The following is a 24,785-nucleotide window of genomic DNA, read 5'->3' on the forward strand; positions in this document are numbered from 1 at the left end:
TTCAAGGGCCTTTGCTAAATTTGGAGAGACGAGGTGAAGCCTCTTTGCAGGGAGGAAGAGGAGGAGGTGGGACTGGGTTGTCTCTGATAGACACGGCCCCATGGCCAGGGACTTGGCCACCTTGCCAGGACACGACCCAGCACTGGGAGCCACCACTGGTGACACCACGAGAGGGTCCCCCCCCGGAGCAGAAAACCCCCAGGAATGCAGAGGGAGGTCACCATGTCCCCGCCGTGCTGAGGGCACTGGGGGCACTGGGAGCTCTGCAGGATGGGATGGGGACGCAACAGGGCGCCAAGCCCCGCACATTTGGGCTTTCCTGCCCCAGCAAAGGGTGGCATACATGCCACTGCTGCCCACCATGGGGACAGCGGGACCTCAGCCACCTGCCAGCCAATGCCACCGGCCCTGGCAGCACGGGGAGCCCGAAAGGAAGTGCCAGGAGCGGCAGCAGCCTCGGCTGGGGCCGGCCAACAGCCTGAGACCACATGAATGGCTCCCCTTAAACAGGGTGTTAACTCTGAAACCTACTGGTGGCTAACACGGTCACCGCTTTGAAGAGAAGCGCTCGGTGAGCGCACACAGCAGCTCCCAGCTGTGACGGCAGCCCCAGCCCCACGTTCCCAAGTAGGGTCCCTGACCCACGGAGGCTGCCCTACTTCAGTGACAGTGGGAAGGGGACGTGTCCCACACCCATTCCAGTACCTCCCAAAATGCTGCCCCACTGGGGAAGACCAGAAGAAGCTGATTTCTCCTTCTCTGTGCGTTACACCGGAGCCTCTGGCCCCGCTCCAGCGCCCTTCGCAGGGAACACGGTGGCTTGAGGAACCACGTGCAAAACACAACCAGGTGGGGAGTAGCAGGGGAAGGTTTGGGGGTAGAAACTTCCTTTCACACCCGTTTGCTTCGGGAGGGGAGGTTCCTGTGTGGGGTCCCAGAGAAGGGGAATGCAGCAGCTCCTGCCCAGCCACCCCAGAGCCACGGCCCTGCCTCCGCGGTGGTACCGGTGGGTACCAACTGAATCGCCTCAGGAACGGCCCCAGAGACAGAGGGGACACAGAGGGGTCCCCAGCAATCCCGGGGAGCCCAAGGGTGGCTGAACACCCACACGGGGCCCAGCATCCCATCCTCCTGGCCCCCCACAGGAGCAGGATCTGTCCCTCGCATCCCTCCAAGCGCTGTGGGCTCCTGTGAGGGGCAGCGATGGGGGGGTTCTGGGAGCCCTGGGGCCAGCTGCAGTGTGTGAGTGAGTGTATATGTGTGTGTGTGTGGGTGTGGGTGTGTGTGTGCATGCGTGTGTAAGCATGTGCAAGCCTGTGTACGTGCCAAACCAGCCGAACCAGCTGGCCATGGCTCTGTGGGAAAACGGGAGCTCCCTGCCGCATCCCCCGGCATAGCCGGGGCTGGCTGGGGAGGATTTAGTCAGCACTGGGGAGGGTCCTCCCTGCGGCAAACCAGTTCCCCCAGCCACTGGGGGAACTGGAGGGACACTGGGGCGAGCCTGGGCCTTGAGTCACTGTGTGCAAAGGGAGGGATGAGGTACAGGGCAGGCATATAGGTGACAGCAAGAAGGGGAAGGGAAAGGAAAAGTCAGAGGAGGCTGAGAGATATCAAGACACAGGACCAAAATAGCACCAGGGTTCAGTGGGGGCGGAGGGCGGGATCAAGGCAGGGCTGGGATGGGGACATGTGTCCTGGGACCTCAGAGCACCCCAGTCCCCTGGGGAAAGCCTCTGGGGGGCTGCAGAGCCTGGAGGGAATGGCGGGGTGCCCGAGGCAGGGATGGCAGGGTGCTAGGGGGGGGTGGCAGCATGCTCAGGAGGGCGGCAGGATGCCCAAGGGATGGATGTCAGGATACTGGGGGGATGGCAGGGTGCCCGAGGCAGGGATGGCAGGGTGCTGGGGGGGGGGTGGCAGCGTGCTCAGGAGGGTGACCAGATGCCCACGGGATGGATGTCAGCCTGCTGGGGGGATGATTGGGTGTCCAGGGGGCAGTTTTGCAGGTCTTTGGGTGTGTTACAAGCACTCAGGTGATGGTTAGCAGCTGGGCAGGAGGGAGGAGGAAGGGGAGTGCCGGGTGCTGGGGACTGGGGACGGGGATATTGAGGCAGCGAGCGCTCGGGGACTGCAGTGAGATGTCACCACTTCCTCCCTGCCAGCACTTCAAAGAGGCAGCGGACACCACCATCACCCCTGCCTGCACCCTGAGCTCGCAGCACCCACTCGGTGCTGCTCGACGCCCGAGCATCCACCCCTACAAAATGTCACACCTTCCCTGCTGCCCGTGATGGCTCAAGATAAGCGTCGCCGGTGGCAGCAGCTCATCAGCACACAGCCGGAACTGAGACCTGACACTCTCATGCTATGTGTGACCTGCGCTATCCCCCCCCCACCTTGACCCCTCCAGCTCCCAGGCATGTTGCTGGCATCCCGGCAGCAGCATCCCACATCAGTCCCTGGACCATCCATGGAGCTGGGATTCCTGGCCGTGTGGGGTAATGGTGGCATCCCTGTCCCCAGGAGCTGGGACTCAGACCCCCCAAACCCCACCGTGCTCGCCCTTAGCCTGCGGTTGCTCTCAGTGTGCGGCAGCCCTGGCAGCGGGTGCTTTTCGGAAATGCTCCCCAGCCCTTCCTGGCCCTTTCTCATTCTGTTCAAGTTGGGTTTTCCTGGAAGGACCTGAGAGCTTAAAACAACACTGGGGTGTTGACAAGAAACAGCTTTGGGACTGGCCGCCCAGCTGGCATCCAGCGGGGAGAGCGGGGGCTTGCCGAGGTGCACTGAGTGCATCAGGTCTCTGCAGTTGCACGCGGGGATGGGGATGCTCCAGGGAGAGGCCTTTGCCCATATGCCCAGGGCTCTCGGGGCACCCGCGGTGGCAGGGACAGAGCCACCCCAGTCCCTGGGCTCCCCCAGGTTACACTGAGCTGGGGACTGTCCCTAAGAAGGGGGCTGGTGTGGCGCGTCTCTCTATGGGTGGTCTCAAAGCACCCAAAAGCTCCTGGGTGTGAAGCCCATTTTATGAGTAGGGAAACTGAGGCACAGCAGGAGCAGGGACATGAGACAGGTCCGTCTGGGCTGACCCAGACCCACGTCACCTCCCCAGGCTGTATTTTGGGTGGGAGGGTTGAACCCTGTGCCCATTTGCACCCATGGGCATACAGGGCTGTATCGCCTGCAGGCAGGGCTCCCCCCCAGGGTGAACACTGGGTGCCCCCACCCTGTCGCCATGGGACAGGCACCTGGAGGGTGCTGCTCCAGCCACACCTGCAACGAGTTTCTGGGTCTCAGCACTGGGGAAGGGGCTGAGGGCAGGGCGGTGTTGGCTGCAGCTGCCGGCATTTGGAGGTGATGGGCTGTGGATGTGCCAGCCTTTGTGTGTGGGGGGGTCTCTAGCACCCTGAGAAGGAGAGAACCCTCTTTGCCAGACCACTGGTGAGAGAAGGAAGCTGCAGAACGGGCCGATGCTTTGGGAGGTGAGATTCAACTGTGGGAGGAGAGGCTCTGCCTCCTCTCCCCAGTGTCCTGCCATGTTCCCCCAAGTCTGGGTCCCTCAAAGCAATTTTCTTGCCTGCTGCCTGGGTTTGCTCTTAGGGAGAGCAAGGCTTGAACCAAGGTGGGGGGATTTAGGGGGCGAGGGAAAGCTTGTGAGCCCTGGTCTGCTGGAGGCTGCTGCCTCAGAGGAATATCTCTTCCAACTATTGATTTCCCTTTATCAGAGAGCAGGAATATGTATGGGCCTGAAATCCTGATCAATCCCCGCTCTGCAGCTGATCGATCAGTTGCTGCCCAAGGGCTTTTATCAAAGGGAGCTGGGGATGCAAAGAGGAGCTGCTGAATTTGGGCACAAGCCATTGCTCCAGGCCAGGCTTGTCTCTACCCGCCTTTACCCCCAACCTGCCTTATCTGAAAGGCAGTGAAGCCATGGGGAAGCCTGGCACCGGGCAGCATCCCGGCGGATCACCCGGCAGGCACACTCCTCGCCCTTCCCTTGTCAAGTGCCGATGCCCTGGGGAGCCCCATTTCTGATGGCAGCAGGATGACCATGGTCCATGCCCACCGGGGGGACCCCAGAGCTCCAAACTCAGAGGTGTGGGGCATCCCCAGAGCTGGAAAGCAGCCCCAGGGGAGCATTTTTGGGGTGTTGGGAAGGGAGTGCCTGGTTAGGGCATGTTTGGGAGCACACCTGTGTCTCTGGTAGGTCAATGCACCCCCAGCCCCGTGTCCCTGGTGCTGAGAGGTACTGGAGCATCCCTGAATCCCGGCCAGGCTCGTTAGAGGCATCGGACGAGCGGAGGGCGCGGGGGGCCAGCGAGGGGGAGGAGCAGCACCATGGCCTCCATTATTGATTGCTTCATAGCCAAAGGTCAGCGGCAAGCGTGCAAGGATGGGGAGGAGGGATGCGGGTGGCGCTGGATGCAAGGGGCTCACTGCCGGCACTGGGGTTGTGCCCTGGGGGGGCAAGTGCCAGCCTTGGAGAGTGCAGGGCACCGAGCTGGTGTGGAGAGCCTGGCATGGATTCCCGTTGCACAGGCACCCACTGGCCACGTAGCCCCATCGTGCCTCAGTTTCTCCACCAGCAGGTCGGGTGGTGGGGCTGCGCGGTGGTCACAGCACCCTGGGCTGTGCAGGTGGGGAAGGAGGCGCTGGGGGCTGCAGGGAAGGGTCTGTGCCCACAGGAGGGAGGTGGAGGTGGGCTCAGTGGGGTTTGGAGGAGGTTTGTTCATGTCTTTGTGCAGCCAGGGGGGTTGTGCCTGTGGGATGGGCAGGGAGAGGGCTCTGTTTTCTCTGGCAAGGGCTCAGAGAGTGCTTTTGATCTGGTCTATGCCTCCCCGATGGGCAGGTGATGATGGTGACTGTGCTGGGAGATGGCACCGGAGCCACAGCCCTAATAACACAATTTTCCAGTGCCCTTCAGCTCCCCAGGACCAGCCCCTGATGGGGTTTGCAGCACATTGAGGACACCAGTCCCCACCTCTGCCAAAGCTGTGCCCCACATGCCAGGGCTTTGCACACACCCGGGGTCTCATCCTGCTGTGCTCAGGACCTGGCCAGAGCCAGGCAGCCCCCAGTGCTGCCTGTGCGGGGGTCCACGATGCCGGACCATGGGCAGCAGCGCCGGTGCTGGGCTCCGGCAGAGCATTGCCTGCCCTCGCCCCGGCCATGCCGCGAGGGGGAAGATTTACAGGCTGTCAGAGCCAGGGCCAGAGGTCAGCAGGGGTCAGAAAGTCCATTTCGGAGAGGTCACTGTCCACTTCTTTCAATCTAATGAAGCCATTATTTGTGAAAGCGGCCGCTTTGCCGGCTATTCCCTTGAAGCCAAGCAGGGCACAGCGACCGGCTCTGAAAGAACAGGAAGGAGTCCCCTTCCCTTTCGCATTTGCCATTCAACAGGCCCCAAAAACAAATACACCACACACAGAAATATGATGCGGGGCTGTCGCCACTGTGGGGCTGTGTCACCAGGGCTGGGGGAGATGAGGTTGAGACGTAAAGGGAAGCTGCTTGGAAGTGCCATTCTCGGGGATGCGGCTGCGTCACTTGGATGGGAAGTCACTGAGGACGGGCAGAAATTGGGGGATGCTGAGGAACTTGCTGCTGAGTTTAAAGAGAGTTACAGGAAAGCATCTCTTGGAGCTGCTGGTCCCTCTCTTGATCAGGAAGGGGTTGGGGGGGAGGAACCTGGTGCACGGTGATGGATTATTTTCTGAAGGATTCATTTTGGAGAAAGCAAGGGCTGATTCCTCACCACATCCTATCCCCACGCCTCTGCCCACCTCCCACCCCGCTGCAGGGTGTCCTGTCTGCCCTGGGGACACCATCCCCAGGTTGTGTGGGCGCTCACATTGGGGTCCCACCCCACGGCAGGGTGTCCTGTCTGCCCTGGGGACACCGTCCCCAGGTTCTGTGGGTGCTCGCATCGGGGTGTCCCCTCTGGGGGCAGAAGAAACAGAGACATTTCTCAGGTCTGCTCTGCAAACCTTGGCCCCCAGCCCAGGGTTGTGTTCAGGTGCCCCTTATCCCCCAGGAGTGGGCAGGTGCTGCTTGTGGGCTTTTTTTACAGCAGCACAGGAGCGAAACGCGCAGGCAGCTGGCTGTGTGTTCCCCAAATCCCAGGCAAAAGGGAGGAAGCAGGGAAGGAGATGGACTGGAAGAAGGCATGAGCCGAGAGGAACGGAGCCACACGGAGGGGTCTCCCGCAAGCTTTTGTTCCCCCTCCCCGCCCCCGACTTCTCTCCTCTCGCTCCAATTATTCTGCAAAAAGAACGAGAATAAACGCAACCCGCGGACCTGGCCCTCGCCGGCCAGGAGAGGGTGCCAGATGCTCCCCGGCTCCCGCAGCCGCCGGGACGGTCCCGCAGCAGATCCCCACCCGGGACAGCCGTGGGTGTCGGCAGGGAGAGAGGGAGCGTGAAGGGGAGAAAATGTGAACACGCACCGTGGTTTCCCTCTGTCCAAGACTGTCCCAGCGCGGCGTCCCCTTCTGCCAGCCCCGTCCCCGGGCAGGGAGCTCTGGAGGCTGCTGGAGCCTGGTCGCGAGTGGGAGCGGTGATCCCGGTCTGTGACCGGGGAGCACCCGGCTGGACTCTGCTCTCCTGATGTCGCAGAAAAGGGGCTGCTCCTTGGCTTTGGGGACTTGAGTCAAGACTGATGTGAACAAGAAACTAGTGGAGTTTCCTCCCCCCGCCCCATCTGTCCCCGTTAAAACCAGCGTAAAGATGAGGTGACAACCTGTGAGCATCATGGAATTGTTAATGCTGCTGTGTGCGGGTCACGGGCACCCCCTGCTCCACCCGTGCTCCGTGGGACCCTGCTTCACCTGCACTGCGGGAGCTCGGCCGGGCTGGGGGCACAGGTTCGGGGGCAGCCTCCTCCCGAAGGCTGACCCGTCTCCCTGCCCTCGGAGTGCCCACGCAGAGAAAAACCATCCTCATCCTCCTCCTCCTCCTCCGCCGTCACCCCAGACCCGCGGGTGGGAGTCCGGCGGGGCTGCTCGGCTCTGCGGAGAAGGGGCAACGCAGACCCCCCGGGTGCGGGTAGCCTGGGTGAGGGGTGTGCGGGGCAGGAGGAGGAGGAGGAAGGGCAGGAGGAGGAAGGCAGCCGCCCAGCACCCTGGACAGCGGCACCGTTCAGCACCATGGCCAGCGGTGGCCCCGAGGGCGGTGGCGGCTTCGCGCGGGGCTTCCCCACGCGGGATTTTACCGGCAGCACCGGGCCGGTCCCGGGGGAGCGGGCCCCCGCGGGTGGCACCGCGGTCCTCGGCGCCCCCAGCCGCCTCACGCTGCCCTCCTGCCCCGCTCGATGGTACCACGCGGAGCGAGTCCTGCGTGGGGCGGCCGCCGTCAGCTCAAACTCCCCAACCCCCCGCAACTCTCCCTGAGGCCGGGGATGGGGTGGGGTCGCTACCGGCTCACCCCGGTTTGGGGCCGGTGGAGAGACCCCCACACACCGCCCGGGAGGGGCGGCGGGCGGCGCTGTGCCCCCACGGGCCGGGGCGGCAGCGGGGCATTGTCCGCCCGCCGGAAATGGAGCCGCTGGTCACTCGCCCTTTGTCCCCGCCCGGCCCGGGGGGCGACCGGCCCCCGCCCCCGCTGCCTCCCCCCTCGCCTTCCCCCTAGCTCGGCACCGCTCACTCGCCGGCGGGAGGGCAGCCTGTGCCGCCGGGCCAGGCCGGGGAGGGGGCACGGCACGGTGGGGAAACACGGCCACGGGGTTTGCACGTCCCCGGGGGGTTGCACGGCCCCGGGGGTGCACGCCCCACTCGCGGGACGCGTAATGGGGCTGGTGGCGCAGGAAAACCCCGGTGAACGCCGGTGTCCCCTAAAACGGATCCTCGCCGCCCCCCCCCACCCCCAGGCGGTGCCTCAGCCCGGCCCGGTCCCGGTTCCCCTGCCCCGCCCCGCCGTGTCCCGTGGATCGCAGGTGGCTCCGCTCGTGGGGGCAGCTGGGGGGGGTGTGAGGAGAAACGACGTGGAAACTCCCCCAGTCTTCGGGGGTCCCACCTCCTCATCCCCCCGGGGGTCACGTCTTCCCCTGACAGGTGGCCTCGCCCCTAAATGGGGAGGGGGTGTGTGTCAACCCATCCACCCCCCCCCCCCAAATCCCTCCCGGAATGTGTCGCTATTACCGGGAGGGGGGTTAATTAGGATCACGTGGGGGCGGGATGGCGGAGCGGGGCCCGGCGCCCCTCGGCCCCGCGGGTGGGTCCGGGGGGGGGGGGGGGCGGGGGCGGCGGGGGCCGCTATTGTCTGCGAGAATTTGGGAGCCTTTGAAAAAACCCTCCCGCTCCCTCCCACCCCTATTGTTGGAGTGAAGATGGAGTCAAACCTCTCCCGGCTCCCTCCCGGCGGGATCTAAGCTGGGGTTTTTTGTTGAGGTTTTTTTTTGGTGGTTTTTTTTTTTTCCCTTTTTCCTTTTTTTTTTTTTTTTTTTTTTTTTTTTGGCTGGGCTGATACCCTCAAAGCTGGCCGAGGAGGAGGAGGGAGGAGGCGGTAACAGCCACAACTCGGAATTTGCAAGCGAGTGTCGGGATGGGGTCTGTTTCCAACCAGCAGTTTGCAGGTTAAGTTATATTATTGTCGCAGCCCGCCTCGGCTCCGCGATTATTAATAACGGCGGCAGAGCCCGGCCGGGGGGCGCAGGGACCCACCCCGACCCCGGCCCACCCAGCCCTGCTGCACCCCAGCAGCGAGGCCGGGCCCGGCGTGGGCTCGCTCCCCCGCTGCAGCTCTAGGGGAGTTCAAAAGGGGGGGATTTTTTTTTTTTATTTATTTTTCCACACAACCCCCCCCCCCCAAGCCCAAGGATGAGCCCAGAAGTTTGGGGCCGGTGGTGGCTGCTGGGGTTGTTTGGGAGCGGGGGGGTCCCCGTGCAGCGGGGGGATGCTGACGGCAGGGGAGAGACTTTCTCCAGCGTGGCTTACCGGGGGCAGGGGGATTTCGGGTTGGTATTTTGAGGGAGTTTTCCCCTTTTTTGTATGTTTTGTATTTTTTTCATTTTTAGCTTGTTTGTTTGTTTGTTTGTGGTGTGGTTTTTTTGGTGGTTTGGTTTTTTTCTAATTATTATTATTATTAACGTTTTTGAGGGGAGAATGGATTTAGGCTCCCCCTAGCCCACGCACCACCCGGGTCGTGCCGGCAGGAGCTGCCTTCGTTTCCCCCCGTTCCTGGGGCGATCCCCACGCACACGTGGAGGCAGAGCTGACTGCTCTGTTTGGGCGGGGGGGCGTTGTTGGATTTTTGCTTTTTATTTATTTTAGATTTTCCAGCCCGGAGAACCCGAGCAGGATTTGGGGCTCCTGCTGTGGGTTGCCCAGCTGGGTGTGGGGCGGCTGGGCCAGGGAGGGGACCCCGCGGGTCCCTCAGCCCCTCGGCTCAGCAGCTCGGTGGGTCTCTCCCCAGGTGCGAAGCCGGGCGAGGAGCCGGCCGGAGACTCACCCAAGGCCGAGAACGAGCCCCAACCGCTGCACGGCTCCGGTATCTGTAAGTGGTTCAATGTCCGCATGGGCTTCGGCTTCCTCTCCATGACCGCCAAGGGCGGCGCGACGCTGGACTCGCCCGTCGATGTCTTCGTGCACCAGGTACGTGGCCGGGATCCCGCGTGGGGCCCTCGGGAGGGAATGGGGTGCAGCCCCTGGCACCGCCCAGCAGGATGTGAGGTGGGATGGGGACCCCCGCGCTGCCTCCACACGAGGCCATGGCTTTTCCCCATCCCAGCCCGGCGTGCCGGGGGTCCCCCGGGTTTGTTTCCCTGGAGCAAGGCGGGTGGCAAAGGGCAGGCAGAGCCGCTTGCCCTGCTGCAGCCCAGGGCTCCTCTCTGGGGACCAGCCCTGTAAGCTGATCCCCCGACGATTTCATTTTCCCATTGTGGTTCCCTGGGGAGCCCCTCGGGGCCGGATCCAGGGGAGCAGGTGCCCGCGGGGCTGAGCGGGATGTGCCGGAGCCGGGATGCTGCTCACCCCATGGTGGGACTGGGGGAAGAGCCGGTTTTTCCCCGGGGACAGGGTTCGGGGAGCCCTGAGCCAGGTAGGGATGCAGGATTGGGCTTTTCCCAGCTGGTGGCTCATCCCTATGTGGGGGTATCTCTGCCTGGGCCCCTTGTTTCAGCTGTGGCTGGCACAAAGGCGTGCAGGGTTGTGTATGTGCCCCTATGGATCCTGTACGATAGTGACAGTCGTGCGTCCGGATTTGACCTACACGCACCTTGCTGAGGGAGAAGCCCCATGCGTGTTGGTGATCCTGCACCGAGGGAAGTCGTGAATTTGGGGCTGTGGCTGCTTGAACCCCCTCAGCTGGCGGGGGAGGATCTGCCGGGGGACCCCATTTAGGGGCTGGGGGAATGGATGTGGAGATAGTGGCCAAACCGGGGCCAGCGCTGGGAGGGGGATGTGGGGCTCAGCGTTGGCTTGCGTGGAAAGGGGTCTGTGTGATGAGCATGGGCCGTGCCCCTTCACCCTGGGAAAGCAGCGGCCCTTGGGGACGGGGAGTACGAGTGAAGGGGCTCGGGTGTCTGGAGCAAACACGAGTGGGTTTGTGGGTATGGCTGGGAGCAGCTGCAGGGGGTTCGGGCCGAGGCAGCATGATGGTGCTGGCTCCAGGGAGCCCCCGGACCAGCCGGCTTCGGTGGCTGCTGCTCTTCATCAGCCCAAAATTCCTCCAAATTATGGTGCGTCCTGCAGTCTGCTGACAGGCTGGAGGTGCAGGACTGAGCCCCTGGGCTGTGCTCCTGGGAGCGGGGGCTCCTGGTGGTCTCTCACCCCCTGCCAACGAGGCAGCGGCTGCTCCATGCAGGGCTACGGCGGTTTGGCCAGGGAATGATGACCGGGGGAGAAGCAAATCGCTTCTCCTTCGGATGCAGCATGGTGAAAGCGCCTTGGAAGGAGCTTCCGTCCTGGGCCAGAGCCAGAAACACAGCTGGGTTTGGAAGCGAGGGCTCCCTATCAGCTGGGGAAAACTGAAATCCTGGTGCTCGGAGAGAGCAAATGGGTTTTTGCATCTCAATGTAGCACAGCGGGACCCAGTGCCCATGGGGGGAAGCCTCCCGCCCTCCCTCCCTTCTCCCCGGGGTTTATTGCCCCCAGACAGTCTGGTTTCCTGATTGCTTTTGCTCACATTCCTGCAGGAAAAGAGAACTAGCCGGGGTGTCTCTGCCGGGAGCATCCCACTGCCCCGGGAGAGGTGAAGCTTCCCGGCGCCCCGCATTTGCTGGAGCGGCCGTGGGGTGCACAGGGTTTGTTGTATTCAGGAAATATAGTGAGCGCTGGGTAAAAGCGGGTTATTTGGGGTAGCAGAGGGGCAGCGTGTGTGTTTGTCGTTCCTTACTGCAGCCAAAGGCAGGGTGCTCCCGGCGCCGGGGTTTTACTGGCAGAATCAGGGTGGCTTTGGGCTGATGCTGAGTTTTTCTCCCCCAGGCCGGGCTTTGCCTCCTGCCCTGCTCGCCGGTGGCACAATGTCACTGTCGCCTGCAGCAAAACAGCTGGGGCTGATGCTCTCCCACTGCAGAGCATCCCGGCCCCTCCTCGGAGAGGGACCAAACTCACGCTCCCACCCTGGCCTCGCTGCTTTTGGGTGGTTCGCAGGGAAAAGGGCCTTTCTACCCATGCTCTCCCCATCCCAGCATCCAGACGCTTCCCGAGAGCCAGTGCTGGCTCCGCTCCCCGGGGAGAGAGTCAGGCCTGGGAGGGCAAAAGCCAGCACGATCCCAGGGGGGACGACACACAGGGCTGGGGGTCCTGTGCCCAGCACCCACTGCCCGCACCACACGCCGTGCCCCAACCCGGCCATTGGGGTTTAACACCCCAGAGCCCCCCATAACCCGCTCCTTCCCCACTTCATTTACATATGTGAATGATGACCCACAGGAAGTAATTGTGGGAGAAAGAAGGGAATTGGCCTCTTTAGATCTATTAAATCACTTTATTACAGGAACCAGGTCTGAATGGCCCTTCTCTGCAGGGAGCGCGTCTCCATCTCCCTCTCCCTTTATCTGATCACAAAGAGATTAAAATCTCGGCAGGACAGGAGACTAACAGGGCTCCTCGGGGCTGCCTTTCCCTCGCATTGTGAGCTAAAAATGAGGCATTTGGGTTCAAATGCCTCCCCTGGACACTGGAGATGGATTCATTTGGGGGCTGTGAGGAGACAGGGGGGATGAAGGACAGAGGAGCGGAGCAGGTCGTCCCCGGGGAGGCGAAGGGCTGAGCAGCACCCGTCAAAGGGTGGGGGGTCTCGAGGCGGCGGAAATCAGGCTGGTGCTGGGGAAGACCCCAAAGCTGCGGTGGTCCCCCGGGCATGCGGCTCCCAGGCTCGCACTGCGGCTCTGGGCATCACTTACAGGGATGGGGGGCTGCCAGGGAAGGCAACATGGGAAAAGGGAGAGGAGCTAATTGGGGCCCCCCGTGCCCCCAAGGCTCTACCGCTGGCCTGGAGCAGGAGGAGTGAGCGCAGCCCAGCAGGGCTGGGGTTTGCGGCCCATCCCCAAAACTGGTCCCGGTGTCGCTGACTGAGAGTGGAGGGGAAGGGGCTGCCCATGCCCTGGGAACTGCTGCTCCACACCACTCGGCTCTATGTCTCCAAGCGTTTCTCCAAGCCAACAGGTCTAAACCCTTGATAAAGGCAATGTTAGTTGGCGGGTTTTTGTTCCTTCTGGTGATTTTTGGCAAGGAGAGCTTCTGGGCACCGCTGGGACCCCGCGGCCACGGTGACTGCAGGGCGGTCGGTGGCATCTCGGTGAGGTGGGCCCCATGTGTCCTTGTGGGGACATAAGGCTGTGCCGATGGTTAGACCCGCTGGAGCTGGGATGTGGCACTGTCTGAGTGTCCCCTGGGTCAGTCCCCCCACGGTCCCCTGGGTGCTGCTGTCCCCGGGAGCCTCACGGGGGTTGTGGTTCGTGGAGGGGCTCCATCCCTGCTCGGCCGGGCAGGGGTCGGGGTGGAGGGGGATGACGGCTGCCATTCGGCCATGGGTTTTGGCTGAGACAACCTGGACTGCTGCTGACCTGCGCTCGTGCCTGTGCGGAGGCAAGACGCGAGCATGACGTGAGGTCTTAAAAAAAAAAAAAATACCAAAAAGACAGCACGTGTTTGGAGGCAGCTCCATCCCTGAGCGTGCAGGAGAGCACAAGGGAGGATTCCTCTATCGGGGAGCAGAGCCCAGCCTGCACATGGGGGTCCCCTGCTGTCTTTCCCCTCCCAGGCTGGGGTGCAGGGCAGGATCCGGCCAGGGGGATTTGGTTTGTGCGGAGCTGGGGTGGCAGCGAGGGGAAGGGGGAACCCGTTAGTCAGTGCGTTGGACCCATGATACTCATAGAGGCACGGGACACATTTAGTATCTCACTTTTTCCTGTTTTCTCATGTGCATCGCTCCTGTGTTTGCTCTCTGGGACCAGGGTCACCCCACAGCGCTGGGTGGGCACCCAGGGGTGCTGGGTGGGCACCCAGGGGTGCGGTAGCTGCAGGACCCGGGAGCACCAGGGTTACGCTTGTCCCTTGGGGAAGGGATACCCTGGGTTGGAAACGCGGGTCGGCATCTCTGCTTTTGGGGGGAGAGAGGTAGGAGCAATTTCTTTGTTGGGTTGTTTGTTTTTTTTTCGTGTGTGTGTGTGTGCGTTGGGTTTTTTATAATGACCACTGGAATAAAATTGTATCGCGCTGCTTGTGCGCCATGTCCTGGTGGCAAATAGTGAAAGAGAGCGGCTTTATTCCACCCCTGAAACTCCCTCAAGACTCGCACACAAAAAAAGCCTCCTGTCTCTGTCTAAAGATTAACTGATGGCTGCAGGCACATCCCTTCCCCCAGCTCCCCCTCTCAGCCCCAGGGCCAGGGGCAGGGAGAGAAAACACCCTTAAATGGTCTCCCAGATAAAATGGCCCAAATGAATGGGATTGCTCCTGTTGGAGCCGGGAAGGGCTGGGATGGAGCTTGTCGACCCCCCTTTCCCCTGCTGCCCTCAGCTCCGGTGTTTCCTTTTCCCTGTTTACTTGGTCCTGAGAATAAGTGGGATGAAGCTGAAATCACCGATGGAGGGTGCGCTGCTGCTCCCGGCCAGGCCCGTGCTTTAATATGGGAGTATGAAATTAATATGTGGCAGCTAATCCTAATTAGCTGCCCCCTGGGGTGCGCGGGAGGGTTTGGCGCGCTCAGAGTGGGGAAAAAAAAATATAACTGAAGGAGATGAAGTTGTGGTTTTAGGGCAGGTAGCTGATGGATTGGTTAAACTCGCTGGTGGATGCTTTTTTCCCCCAGAATTAGTACCTAGCGTTTAATTTTGCTGGCTTATGGTGGAAAATGTAGAGCAGGCAGAGTTACTTTGGCAGGAAAGGGGCTTTATTTTGGTTTTGCTTGAATTGGGGGGAAAAAATCCTTGGGGGTATTGCTGCGGATGACAGTAGGGAGACACTGGAAAGCCCTGGCAATGTTTCGTTAGACTCCCCGTGCTCTCCCCGAGGGGCTCCCGCAGTCAGCACCCCCTTTATCTCTGCGCCAAGCCCCTGGTGCTGAGGGAGGACCCTCTTCCCCGAGCAGCATCCAACAGCCGCCTGCTCGGGGGCCGAGCCGCAGGAGGGGACCACGGGGCAATTCCTGCTCCGAGCCGAACGCGCACGAGCCCGAAAATAGCAGCAGCGCGGTCCCCGGCGCTTGAACTGCCAGCAGCGGGAAAAGATTTACTGTGTGATTTGGGGAAAGGGAAGGGCTTTCCTCGGGGACGGATCCAGGCGCAAAGGGACGTTTCCCTGCTGCCTCGTGGCTGGCGGTGGGGAGCTGAGCTGGCCCCGCTGCGGCGCGGGGGCTTGGGCCACTGCTCCGTGTTGGCGGAGCCTGACCCTGCCGAAATCTGCTTTGGGGGCTGTTTGCAAGAGGAGACCTGCTCTGCTGGAACAGGGCTCAGCGCTGGGCTGAGGCTGCGGTGTCCCAGTGGGATGGTGATGGCATCGCCCGATGGCAAACGGAGCCCTGCCCAAAAAAACTGGGCGAGCATCAGCCACTGGTTTATTCTTAGTGCAGGAGCCGAGGAGGGGGCTGCTCTGCACCGGCTGTGCCCAGCCTGAGCCTCAGGGGGCCAGGGGTGGCTGAGGGCTGGGGCTACTCCCCCCGGGACATGCATCCCCCCTTGGGATGGGTCCTTGGGGGTCGTGGTGGTGCGAACGTGGCCGGGACACCCAGGGCTCTGCGGGCTGCCCTGCATCCCAGCCAGGCCACCTGGTGTTTGGGGCTGGCTGGCACAAAACAAGGGATCTGGGGGGACGGGGACGCTGCGGCTCGGGGGGACAGAGGGGTGCAGCAGTGAACGGGGCAGCACAGTGACTGGGGTGCCCTGGGCACTGCTGTGGGTGCAGGCTGAGCAGAGGGGACCACAGCCGGGGTACCCCCAGCTTGCAGAAGGTGGGGTGCAGTGATGGGGGCACAGACCCCCTGGGGGCTCAGCATTCCCTGTGCCTAATTCTAGGACCTGCCGGGGAGGGTCCATCTTCCCTGGCCCCCGTGGGTGCTTGGGCTCCACAGGGTGGGGGAAACTGAGGCACGGGCACTGCCTGCAGTGGGGTTGGGCTGCCCGAAACACCCTGAGCATGGTCCAGCCGTACCCTGGCACAGCTCAGTGTTGCCACGTGTGTTCCCGCAACCGCTCGTAACCCGCCTTCCCAACCCGGCTTGTTTTCCGAGGGATTTAAGTTTAAACGGCTGCAACGCTCCCGCACTGGGAAGAGGCGAGGTGCAGCGGCCGCTCCGCCCCAGGCCCCTCCGGACACAAAGATGGTTTGATTGAGTGGCCAAGGCTGACTGGGAATAAACGTCCCCTTGTGTCACGCTGGGGAGGCCGCAGGGACAATGGTGACCCCGGAGCCGGCCGAGCCCCTCCGGAGCCGGCCGAGCCCCTCCGGAGCCGGGTGGGGGTGAACCAGAACCCAGCAGTTTGGGGAGAAGTGGCTGGATTTTGGGATGCTCCACGGTGTCACCCCTCCAGGAGGGGAATCGGGTCTAACGCTGGGATCTGTGATGGGAGATTTGCTGGGTGGGAGGAAGAAGAGGGATGAAGGCACCCACATGCCGGAGGGGAAGGGGTGAGGGTGGGGGACACCCAGAGCCGAGGGAAGGTGGGCAGCGCTCGGCTGCTCATGTGCTGCGTCTTTGTCTGCTGTAAATAACCGCGGAGCTGCCGGTGTGCGGGATGGGTGGAAAAGCGGAGAGGTGCCCCTGGTGTCTCCTGGCGAGGGGGTGCCTGGGGGGCCGCAGGAAACTCGGGAGAAGTGGTGCCGGGTCTGCTTCTGCTCCTTGTCCCACTGGTTAACTCTGGACCCTAATGATGACAAGATAAATCCTTGCGTCAGGATATGCTTTAAAACAGTTTTATTATGAGGATGGCAATGCTTTGTGATCCCAAGCCCAGAGGGACCCCAGGGTCACCCTACACCCCCCCTGTACCAAAACAATTCTGCCCCCCCCGCCCTGCCCCGGACCGACCCCTCGTGGGACTGAGACCCGGCTCTCCCGCAGTGGGCAAGCTGGGCACAGGGCTGATGCGCGGAGGGGCTGCGGGGGGTCAGAGGTGCCGCGGCCATGCCGGCCACCCTTCCTCCCCCCACCGTGGCCTGGAACTCCTGGAATTTGGGCAGCGGGAGCGCGGCCGCCGCCGGCCCTTTGTTCTCGCTGGCCGGTGGCTCCCGGCCCTGGCCCTCCCCTGCGCTCCCCCTCATCCCCAGCATCCCCGGCTCGCTCCAATCCCCCCCTTCCTCTCTTTATTTTTTTGGGGGGTGTGTGTGTGTGTGTGTGTGGAGGCCTGGGAAGGCTCCGGCTTTGTGTGTGGTGTGGGACAGGGGCTCTGGGCCCCTTCCTTTCAGATGCAGGAGGTATGCAGCTAATTCAATGGGCTGCAGTTTGATTACCTATCTGATAACAGAGGAATGCCAGCAATGTGTGTGTTTTGGGAAGGGGGCAGGGGGGATGCGCAGGGACCACCAGCTACTCTGCAGCTCACATCAAAAGGCTGCAGCGGTGGAGAGAGGGGGGGAGAGCTGGGGCTCCCCGGCCGCTGCCCCCCCACCTCCTTCCCCGGGGAGAGGGCGTTTCCTTTGGCCTTTTGGTGGAGGGGGCCTGGGGGGGGGGGCGGGGGGGGGTGGTGGTGGTGGTTGTCATTCTCACCCGCTCCTGGAAAATAAATCGTTTCCCTCCCCCGTCATGTTGCAGCAGCTTCTGCCCCAGCCCTCCTCTTCCTCGAAACGGGGTAACGGATGGCTCACAGGGGGAAGGAGCTGGACCCCCAGAGATGTATTTAGCAGTTTGGCTGCCCACGGGTGATGGTGCTCAAGGTCTGGGCTGAGCTTGGGGCGGGGGGGGGGGGGCAAGAGTGTGTGCTGGTGTGTCCCTTGCCACGGCTCGGCTTTGTCCTGAAGCTTGGAGCCTGCGAGTTTTCATCTCCGCAATATAAACACAGCTGGATCGGCTGGGGCTGTAAACACCCCGAGAAGGATCTCTGGCTCTCGTCCCCCAGCCTCCGGAGCTGCCTCCTGCGCTGTGGAGTGATGCTCTCCACGGAGTGATGCTCAGCTCCTCCTCACCCCTGAAATGCCACGGCTGGTGCTGGAGTGGGGCAAAAAATGCCAGTGGGGTGTCACGTTGGGGATGGGGCAGGGTTGGTGGCCAACTCTGAGGTGCCAAGGCTGAGCCAGGCACTCCTGTGTTGTGCTTCGAGCTGCTTCAGACACATTGCTCCTGCTTGGGCGATGCTCAGCATCCTCCTCGTGGTGGTCAGCACGAGGGGAAAGCCGAGCTGGGGTCGGGGAGCGGTGTCTGGCCGTTGAGCTGAGCGTGACAGGGTGTTTGCTAGTTGTAGGTGGTGATGGGACTGCCCAGACCAGCCCCCGATGGGCAGAGGTTGCTGTGAGACCCTGTCACATCCTTGTTGTCATCTGGGACCTCATAGCTCACGGTGTGGCTCTCCCTTTTGGGAGCAGGAGTGGGTCAGAGAGCAAAGGTTTCTGAGGATCCCATCTGGCCCACCCTGGACTCCATCCCAGCAGGCAAGGGACTGGGTGGATGTGGGTGACTGGGTGGATGTGGGTGATTTGGCCCAGGCCATGGGGTCTGTCCCACCTGGATCTGGGACACAGAAGGGGGAGGAAAAGCAGCAGAAAAAGGGGCCTCAAGGATTGCTCCTCAAGCTCTGCTGCGTTCCCACTTCCCTCATGTGCCTATGGACACATACACCCCCTGCAAGACCCCGCCGAAAAACATTCACTCCTAAAACTCAACAATTCCATTTTTTCCCTCCCTACTTTATGTGGGGTGTTTCCACGTGGGTCCTGGCGAGATTTGGGGTGGAAGAGGGGAACCGACCGTGCCTGGCTGTCCCTGGGCAGCGTGCGCCGGGAGGCTCGATGCGGGAAGAATGGGTGGCCACAGCCCACGTGACGGGAACTCGCCGGGCCATGAATGGGGGAGATGCTCCATTCATAAATGCAGGGTCCTGCTGCAGCCGCGCAGGCGTTGGCGCCGGCTCTGCCGGGAATCCCCTGTTTGCTGGGGCTGCTCCTCCCTCTGCCAGCAAATCCGCCTTAACTCTTTGCTCACGCTCGTTTGGGCTCTACTAACGAAGCTGAGCGAAAGCCCTGCTCAAATCACTGGCCGGGATGCAGTGGTCCTCCGGCAGAGCAGGCAGCGATGCTCACAGCAGCGCTTGCTGGCACAGGGGGGGCAAGAGATGTCGGCTGCGTCGCCTGTCTCAGCTCCTTAGCGGTTTGTTCTGCTAAAATGGACAGAGTTCATGAAAGTGGAGTGGATTTTTCTGTCATCTCGCAACGCCCCTCCCCAGCCTGGGCCTTTCTGAACTCCTGAATTTGATTGCATGGGGATGACCGATGTGGCAATCCTGTGAGGGACGGCAGATGGTCCCAGCAGTGATGATCCAGGGCCAAACGGCTACTTAATTAATTATTGGAGGCAATTAAAGGGCTTGAACCGACATGAGGGGGCTGGCAAGACCCTGGGCTGGCAGTGCCAGCCCCCAACCTCCTGGACTTGCCGCGAGTGCCAGGGGTTTGGCCCATGTCCCATGGGTCCTGCTCCTCCGCAGGGAAGCGAGTGGGATTGCACGTGCCTGTGCAAAGCCATGAGATCCTTTTGTCTTTTAAAAATGACATTCTTGGATCTCATCATGAGCATCCCCAGCCCGGGGTGTTGGGAGGTGTGGGAGCTCTTGCTTCCCAGCCTGGGGTGTCGGTGGGAGAAAGGGGCTGTTTTGCAGAGCTGAGAGACAGCGTTTTGCAGCAAATACTGTTGAAATTTGGGTTAGAGCTGGCTCTGCTGGCCCTTGCTTGCCAAATCAGTGAGCCCTACTTGACCGGGTGTCTCAGCTCACTGAAGGCTCTGCTCCAGGGATTTTAGGCAGATGAAGGTGCCCGGTTGAGCTCGGTCCCCGATATCCATCCCCTCACAAGGGGCAGGCACGGGGGCATGGTTGCAGCTCTCTTGCCACAGGAGGTGTTTGCTGGGCTTGTCATGTGCCTGGCGGACACCCCGGCTCCGAGCTGACCCCCACCTTTCCCTGTGCCCCCCCCAGAGCAAGCTCCACATGGAGGGTTTCCGCAGTCTGAAGGAGGGCGAAGCTGTCGAGTTCACCTTCAAGAAATCATCCAAAGGTTTGGAGTCCATCCGGGTGACCGGCCCGGGGGGTGTCTTCTGCATCGGCAGCGAGAGGAGACCCAAAGGCAAGAGCCTCCAGAAACGCAGATCGAAAGGAGACCGGTAAGGGACTCTATGGGCACCAGGAGCTGCCTGGCACCCTGCTCACAGCGTGGGGACAGGCTCGGATCCGGCGGGGCGGGCAGCGACCCTTCCTTTGGGAAAGCGGCTTCCTTGGGCGGTTAATGAGTGGCAGATGCAGCTTGGTGGGGAAAGGGCAGCAAAGCAGCAGCGAAAGGGCAGAGGTCAGGGACACCCCGGGCGGCCGCTCCCCTCGTCTGGGGGAGCCGCGCTGGGCAGGGGTAATTTTCTCGAAGAGAAACCCTTCCTTGTGGGAAGAAAATGGCCGGACGTCCTGGCAGCGTCTCCCACGGTGAGGCTGGGAGCCCCAGGGCGAGTTTCTGGCCAGCTCTTCATCCCCCCTCTCCTCTCCCATCCTCTCCCTCCCGACTGCCCGGGGATGCCTCGTCCCAGCTTTCCCAGCAGATGCTGCCCTCCCCACCCAGCCGCTCTCACAAGTGGGTTTTAAAATTAGTCACAAAGGAACTGGGAAGTAAAAAGAAAGAGGAAAGGGTTGCAGCCATCCTAGACAGATGCAGGATTTAAAATGGACACAAGGCAGCTCCCTCTGCCCACACTGCTCTGGTGCGAAGGTGGCACCTGAGGGACGAGCGCCACAAGGGTATACAGCCATGCGAGAAGCCACGTTTGGGGTTGTCCCCACACCGATGGCCACAGTCCCTGCAACCGTTCTCCTGGCTGGGGCTGTCAGTCATCCGATGGCCTGTTCCTGCTCTGCCACAGGCTCTTGTTCCGTAGCGTGCCATCCTTGGTGCAGGGACTGTAGACACAGGAGCCAGCAGCACCATGATGGAGCCAGAGGGGCAGAAGCCCCCTGACATCCCCCATTTTTGTCCCTTGGTTTCGGTGCGGGGGTTTGCTGCCATCTCCTGGGTACCAGCAGCAGCACTGAGCCAGCTCCAAACTGGCCGTGCTGGAGCTGGAGCTTTGCAGGGACCAAACCCAGGGCCACCATCCGCCCCCAAATATCTGACCCCACATCCCCGCAGTGGCCGGGCCATTTTAAGCCCAACTCTGGCTGCAAAAACAGGTGGGTCCCAGGCTTGGCCACTTCAGCATCCCACCTTATTTTGTTTCTCCTCCTCAAATCTCTTTCCTTTCCCCCCTCACCCCTCGCCTCCTCCCGGCAGATGCTACAACTGCGGCGGGCTGGACCACCATGCCAAAGAGTGCAAGCTCCCGCCGCAGCCCAAGAAATGCCACTTCTGCCAGAGCATCAGCCACATGGTCGCCAACTGCCCCGCGAAAGCACAGCAGTCCCCCAGCTCCCAGGGAAAACCTGCCTACTTCCGAGAGGAGGAGGACATGCACAGCTCAGCCCTCCTCCCCGAAACCCGGGAATGATGGTGGGTGGCGGGGAGGGGGGGGCTTCCACCAGCATGAAAAGGCTTTGGCAAGGCAACGGGCAGCTGCGGGGGCTCAGAGGAGGGAGGGCAGGGTGAAGGACTGGGGAGGGAAGATGGCAGCGCTAATGGCGGGGACCCGGTGTCACTGCACAGATTTTTTTCCCCCTTTTCCCAGCCCGGGGGAAGCCTGGCTTTAATCAGAATGGCTCGTTTCAAAAACAGGGGGAGGCAGCACCCAACATATCTCTTCCAGCTAAAAAAACCCAACATATTTGATTCACCTTTATTCTTTTCCTAAACGAAGCCAGGCAGTGGTGTCTCTGGGCGGAGGAGCAGAGAAGCAACACCTTGAAGAGGAGCTCATGGCTCCTTGTTCTCCTGAGCTTCAATCAGGGTCCAGCACAGCCTGGACGAGCCGTGAGGGACCAGCTCCTGCACCTACCCCATCCCTTTCTGCTCCAAGGAAGGGAGGTCAAGCAGGGAAGGCTGGCTGCAAAGCACCAGGGAGATGCCCGTGGGCCGGCCCCGCGGGTCCCTCTGCTCCTCCCGGCTTCTCACTTGCAGGTTGGTGCGAGGATTTGCCGTTTTTCCATGGTCGCCCCATCGCTGAAACCAGCAGAGCCCGGATTTGGGCTCAGTCTGGAAGGAAATGGGGCATCTCTCGGGGCTGGGCTGATGCTTGTTGCGTGCTCGTGGGCTGTGAGCTGTGGCTTGGGGCAGATCAAGTCAAAAGAAAAAAATAAAACCACTTTCCCCCCCCCAGGCCTTCCCAAGTGCCAGCCTGGATAGCACGAGGTGTTTTATGCAGCCAGCTCTTCCCCTCTAAGGCTTTTCCCTGCCTCCAAAATGCGGAGCTGGGGAGCAGGAGGACTCCACGGAGCAGAAATGCTCTTTGTTAAGCCTTGGGCACCAGGCACAGGGCAGAGCTGGCGCCCGAGGATGTTGCTGGCGGCGTTTCCCTCGGAGGCTGCGTACGTAGCCCACCTGGGGCTCGCACAGGTCCAGCCAGGGCTTGATCCAGGCCACCGGGGTCTTCCCACGGGCTGTGGATCCAACCCAGGCAGGACAAAACCACACCTCTGCTCCTCCTGCCCATCCCACGCTCCAAAAACCGATGGCTCCCGGGCTTGAGCCTCCTTGAGGGCGGAGAAAAAGGGTGCCCCAGGTCGTTAGCAGCTGCCGTCCTCCCTCCCCGCCAGCCCCCCCAAGTCTTGCCTTTATTTATTGGCCCCGGTGGACAGCCCTTCTCTCCCAGGGCAGCCCCCCTCCCTGGGCCGTGCCGAAAGCCAACGCCAAGTGAAACCTGCACTAGGACGTGCGTGAATGACGTATCTTTGGGTTTGTTTGTCATCTTTGTTTTGGGTTTTGTTTTTGGTTTGGTTTTGTTTTGTTTTTTTTTTTTGGTTTGGGTTTGTTTTTTCTTTTTAATATAAATATTCCGTTTTTGTATTTTTGTATATTTTAATCTTTAAGAAAAGAAAGAGAAAAAAAAAAGAGAGAGAGAAAGGACATAATTCCTGCAACTTATTCTCAGGTATTCGAGCAATCTCAGGGATAAAATGCCTCTGTAGCCCAGTGCTGGACAGAGAGGAGGGTTTTTTCTAACAGCACAAAGACGTGACGAGGTTTGTATTGGAAGCGTAGATCTACCTCACTGGATGTTCGCTAGGTGGACTGACGTGTTGTCGAGCTTTTCGGTTGTGTTTTTTGCTATGTTTGGGATTTGTTTTCTTTTTAACTGTATTTTACTAGAGTCTCTTTCCCTTCCCCATGGACTGAGGAGGAATTTGGGTCTGTAGATCCGTGCGCGGGGATGGAGAAGCCATGGGGCAGGGAACAGCTGCTAGAGCCCATGTTGGCTCCCCAACTCCAGATTTTCTCCCAGCCTGGTGGCTATTGAGAACTGTCCTCCATTTCTCTCTCCTGTTTACGCTCACACGTCCCCTCCCCGCCTTCCCGATGGGAATGCTCTGGTCCGCCCTGTTCCTGAGTCCTCCCGTTGTCCACGGGCTGGGATGTCACACAGGCTCCCAGCAGGCTGGTGGCGTGTGGCTGGGGGTTGGAAAGTCAGGATGGGGGTCGGAAAGTCAGGATGGGGGTCCCAGTCCATTGAGGTGGTCCCAGCCCATTCAGGGGGACACGGCAAGAGCAGAGAGCGGCTGGGGAGGTTGTCGGGAGACTGAGGGTTATCCTCAATCCTCTCGTCCAGCAGCAAAGGGCTAGCTGGCTGCCTGGGACCTCCTGGGACCAGGGACCTGGTGCCAAGGTGGACCCGAGTCCAAGGGAGGTGCAACTGCTCCATCTTTCTCCTCCCTTCCTGGCTTCCCCCAAACGCTGACTCAGGATGGCCGGGGAAAACTCCCTGGGTTTGAGGGGAAACTCTGGATCCCTGGTTTTGGGGCATTAACACTCCACTTTGCAGCCCGGAGGCTGGCTGGAGCCTTCCCAGGGAGGGCATCTCGCCGTGATGGCGTGTCAGGACGTGGGCGCGATTTCCGCTGGTTTTTAGGTAGCGATAGGTTTAGATGTAAGAGCAGGGCTGGAGCAGACAGGGAGCACCCACTCCATCCCTGCCAGCTGGGCGTCACCGGAGGGGATTTGCCAAGGATGCTGGAGCCCAGGCAGGAGGAGGAACTCGGTGTGGTGACTCTTGCCTCCGCTGTATCCGATTGCTGAGTGTGTCCCTTAATTATTTGGATCTTCTGTTTTTAAAGAAGGGCATGACGTTGCCCTTTTCTACCTTCAGGGACCTTGCTCACCTCTGAGAGTTGTCAAAACATTACAGGTGGTTGTGTTTCTGGGTGAATTTAATCAGGCGCAGTCCAAAGGATCCAAATTCTCCACGTCCCGGCACGTGAGGGATGGAGAGCGGTTCCCCAGCCACTTGCCTGCTCTGCTCCAGTAGTTTTTATGGTGAGGTGGTGGTCTCTTCTTGGGAGGGTGTGGGGGGGAAGGACTTTTTAGTTCTGGACTAGCAACGGGATCTATCCAAAAACTACTTCAGGAAAACGGCTTTTTGTCCGAACGGGGTAAATGCAATAGAGCGCTGGGCTGCGTGTCTAAGCCTGGGCCTCGGTCCCACCGCCGCATTGCGGGAGGGGCTGTTGGCCTTCCCCCGGCCCCTCGGTTGTGCCGGGGGAACTGCTGCCCCCCCTAATTCTTCTATCTGTCTTAAAATCATGTAGGACCTTTCCCCCCTCGCCCCCAGTTTAACGGTTTGGTGATTTTTCTGCTAGATGTCTAGTGTGTGTAAATACCTCTGTAAATCTTTCCGTTTTTCTCTCAGTATTCTCCTTGATTATTGTTTACAAAAGTAAGAGGACAAAAAAAAAAAAGAAAAAGGAAAAAAAAAAAATAAATAGCCAAAGCATCTAAATAGGTTACGGACCAGGGAGACAGGATCTTCTCTGTGTACTCTGCCTTGCAACTCTGTGTGGGGATATGAGCTCTGTGACCATCCCTGTCCTAGGCTGGAGCAAATCGCAAATGGCTTAGAGAATCACTCAGGTTTCCCCCGGGCCCAGCGTGGTACCGGGATCCAAGAAAACAGGGATTTTTATTTTTTTTTTTTTTATCTGTAAAGGGGAAGCCACGTTGGAGAAGGTGGGATTGATTTGCATCTTCTCGTTGCATTTGCCCTCGTGGTTCTTCCCGTATCTTGACAATAATTAACTAAAATTGCTGC

At 60.8% G+C, this 24,785-nt stretch overlaps 1 protein-coding gene across 1 annotated transcript; it reads left to right on the forward strand.

Annotated features, from left to right (window-relative positions):
• Positions 1 to 8,531: 8,531 nt before the first annotated feature.
• LIN28A (lin-28 homolog A) lies at positions 8,532 to 21,098 on the forward strand. The gene is made up of 4 exons (XM_054223573.1): positions 8,532 to 8,562; positions 9,402 to 9,580; positions 19,552 to 19,736; positions 20,885 to 21,098. The coding sequence occupies exons 1-4, from the start codon at positions 8,532 to 8,534 to the stop codon at positions 21,096 to 21,098; spliced, it is 609 nt and encodes a 202-aa protein (XP_054079548.1).
• Positions 21,099 to 24,785: the final 3,687 nt, after the last annotated feature.

This window comes from Rissa tridactyla, chromosome 18, assembly GCF_028500815.1.
Source record: "Rissa tridactyla isolate bRisTri1 chromosome 18, bRisTri1.patW.cur.20221130, whole genome shotgun sequence".
In the NCBI taxonomy this organism is placed as follows: Eukaryota; Metazoa; Chordata; class Aves; order Charadriiformes; family Laridae; genus Rissa; species Rissa tridactyla.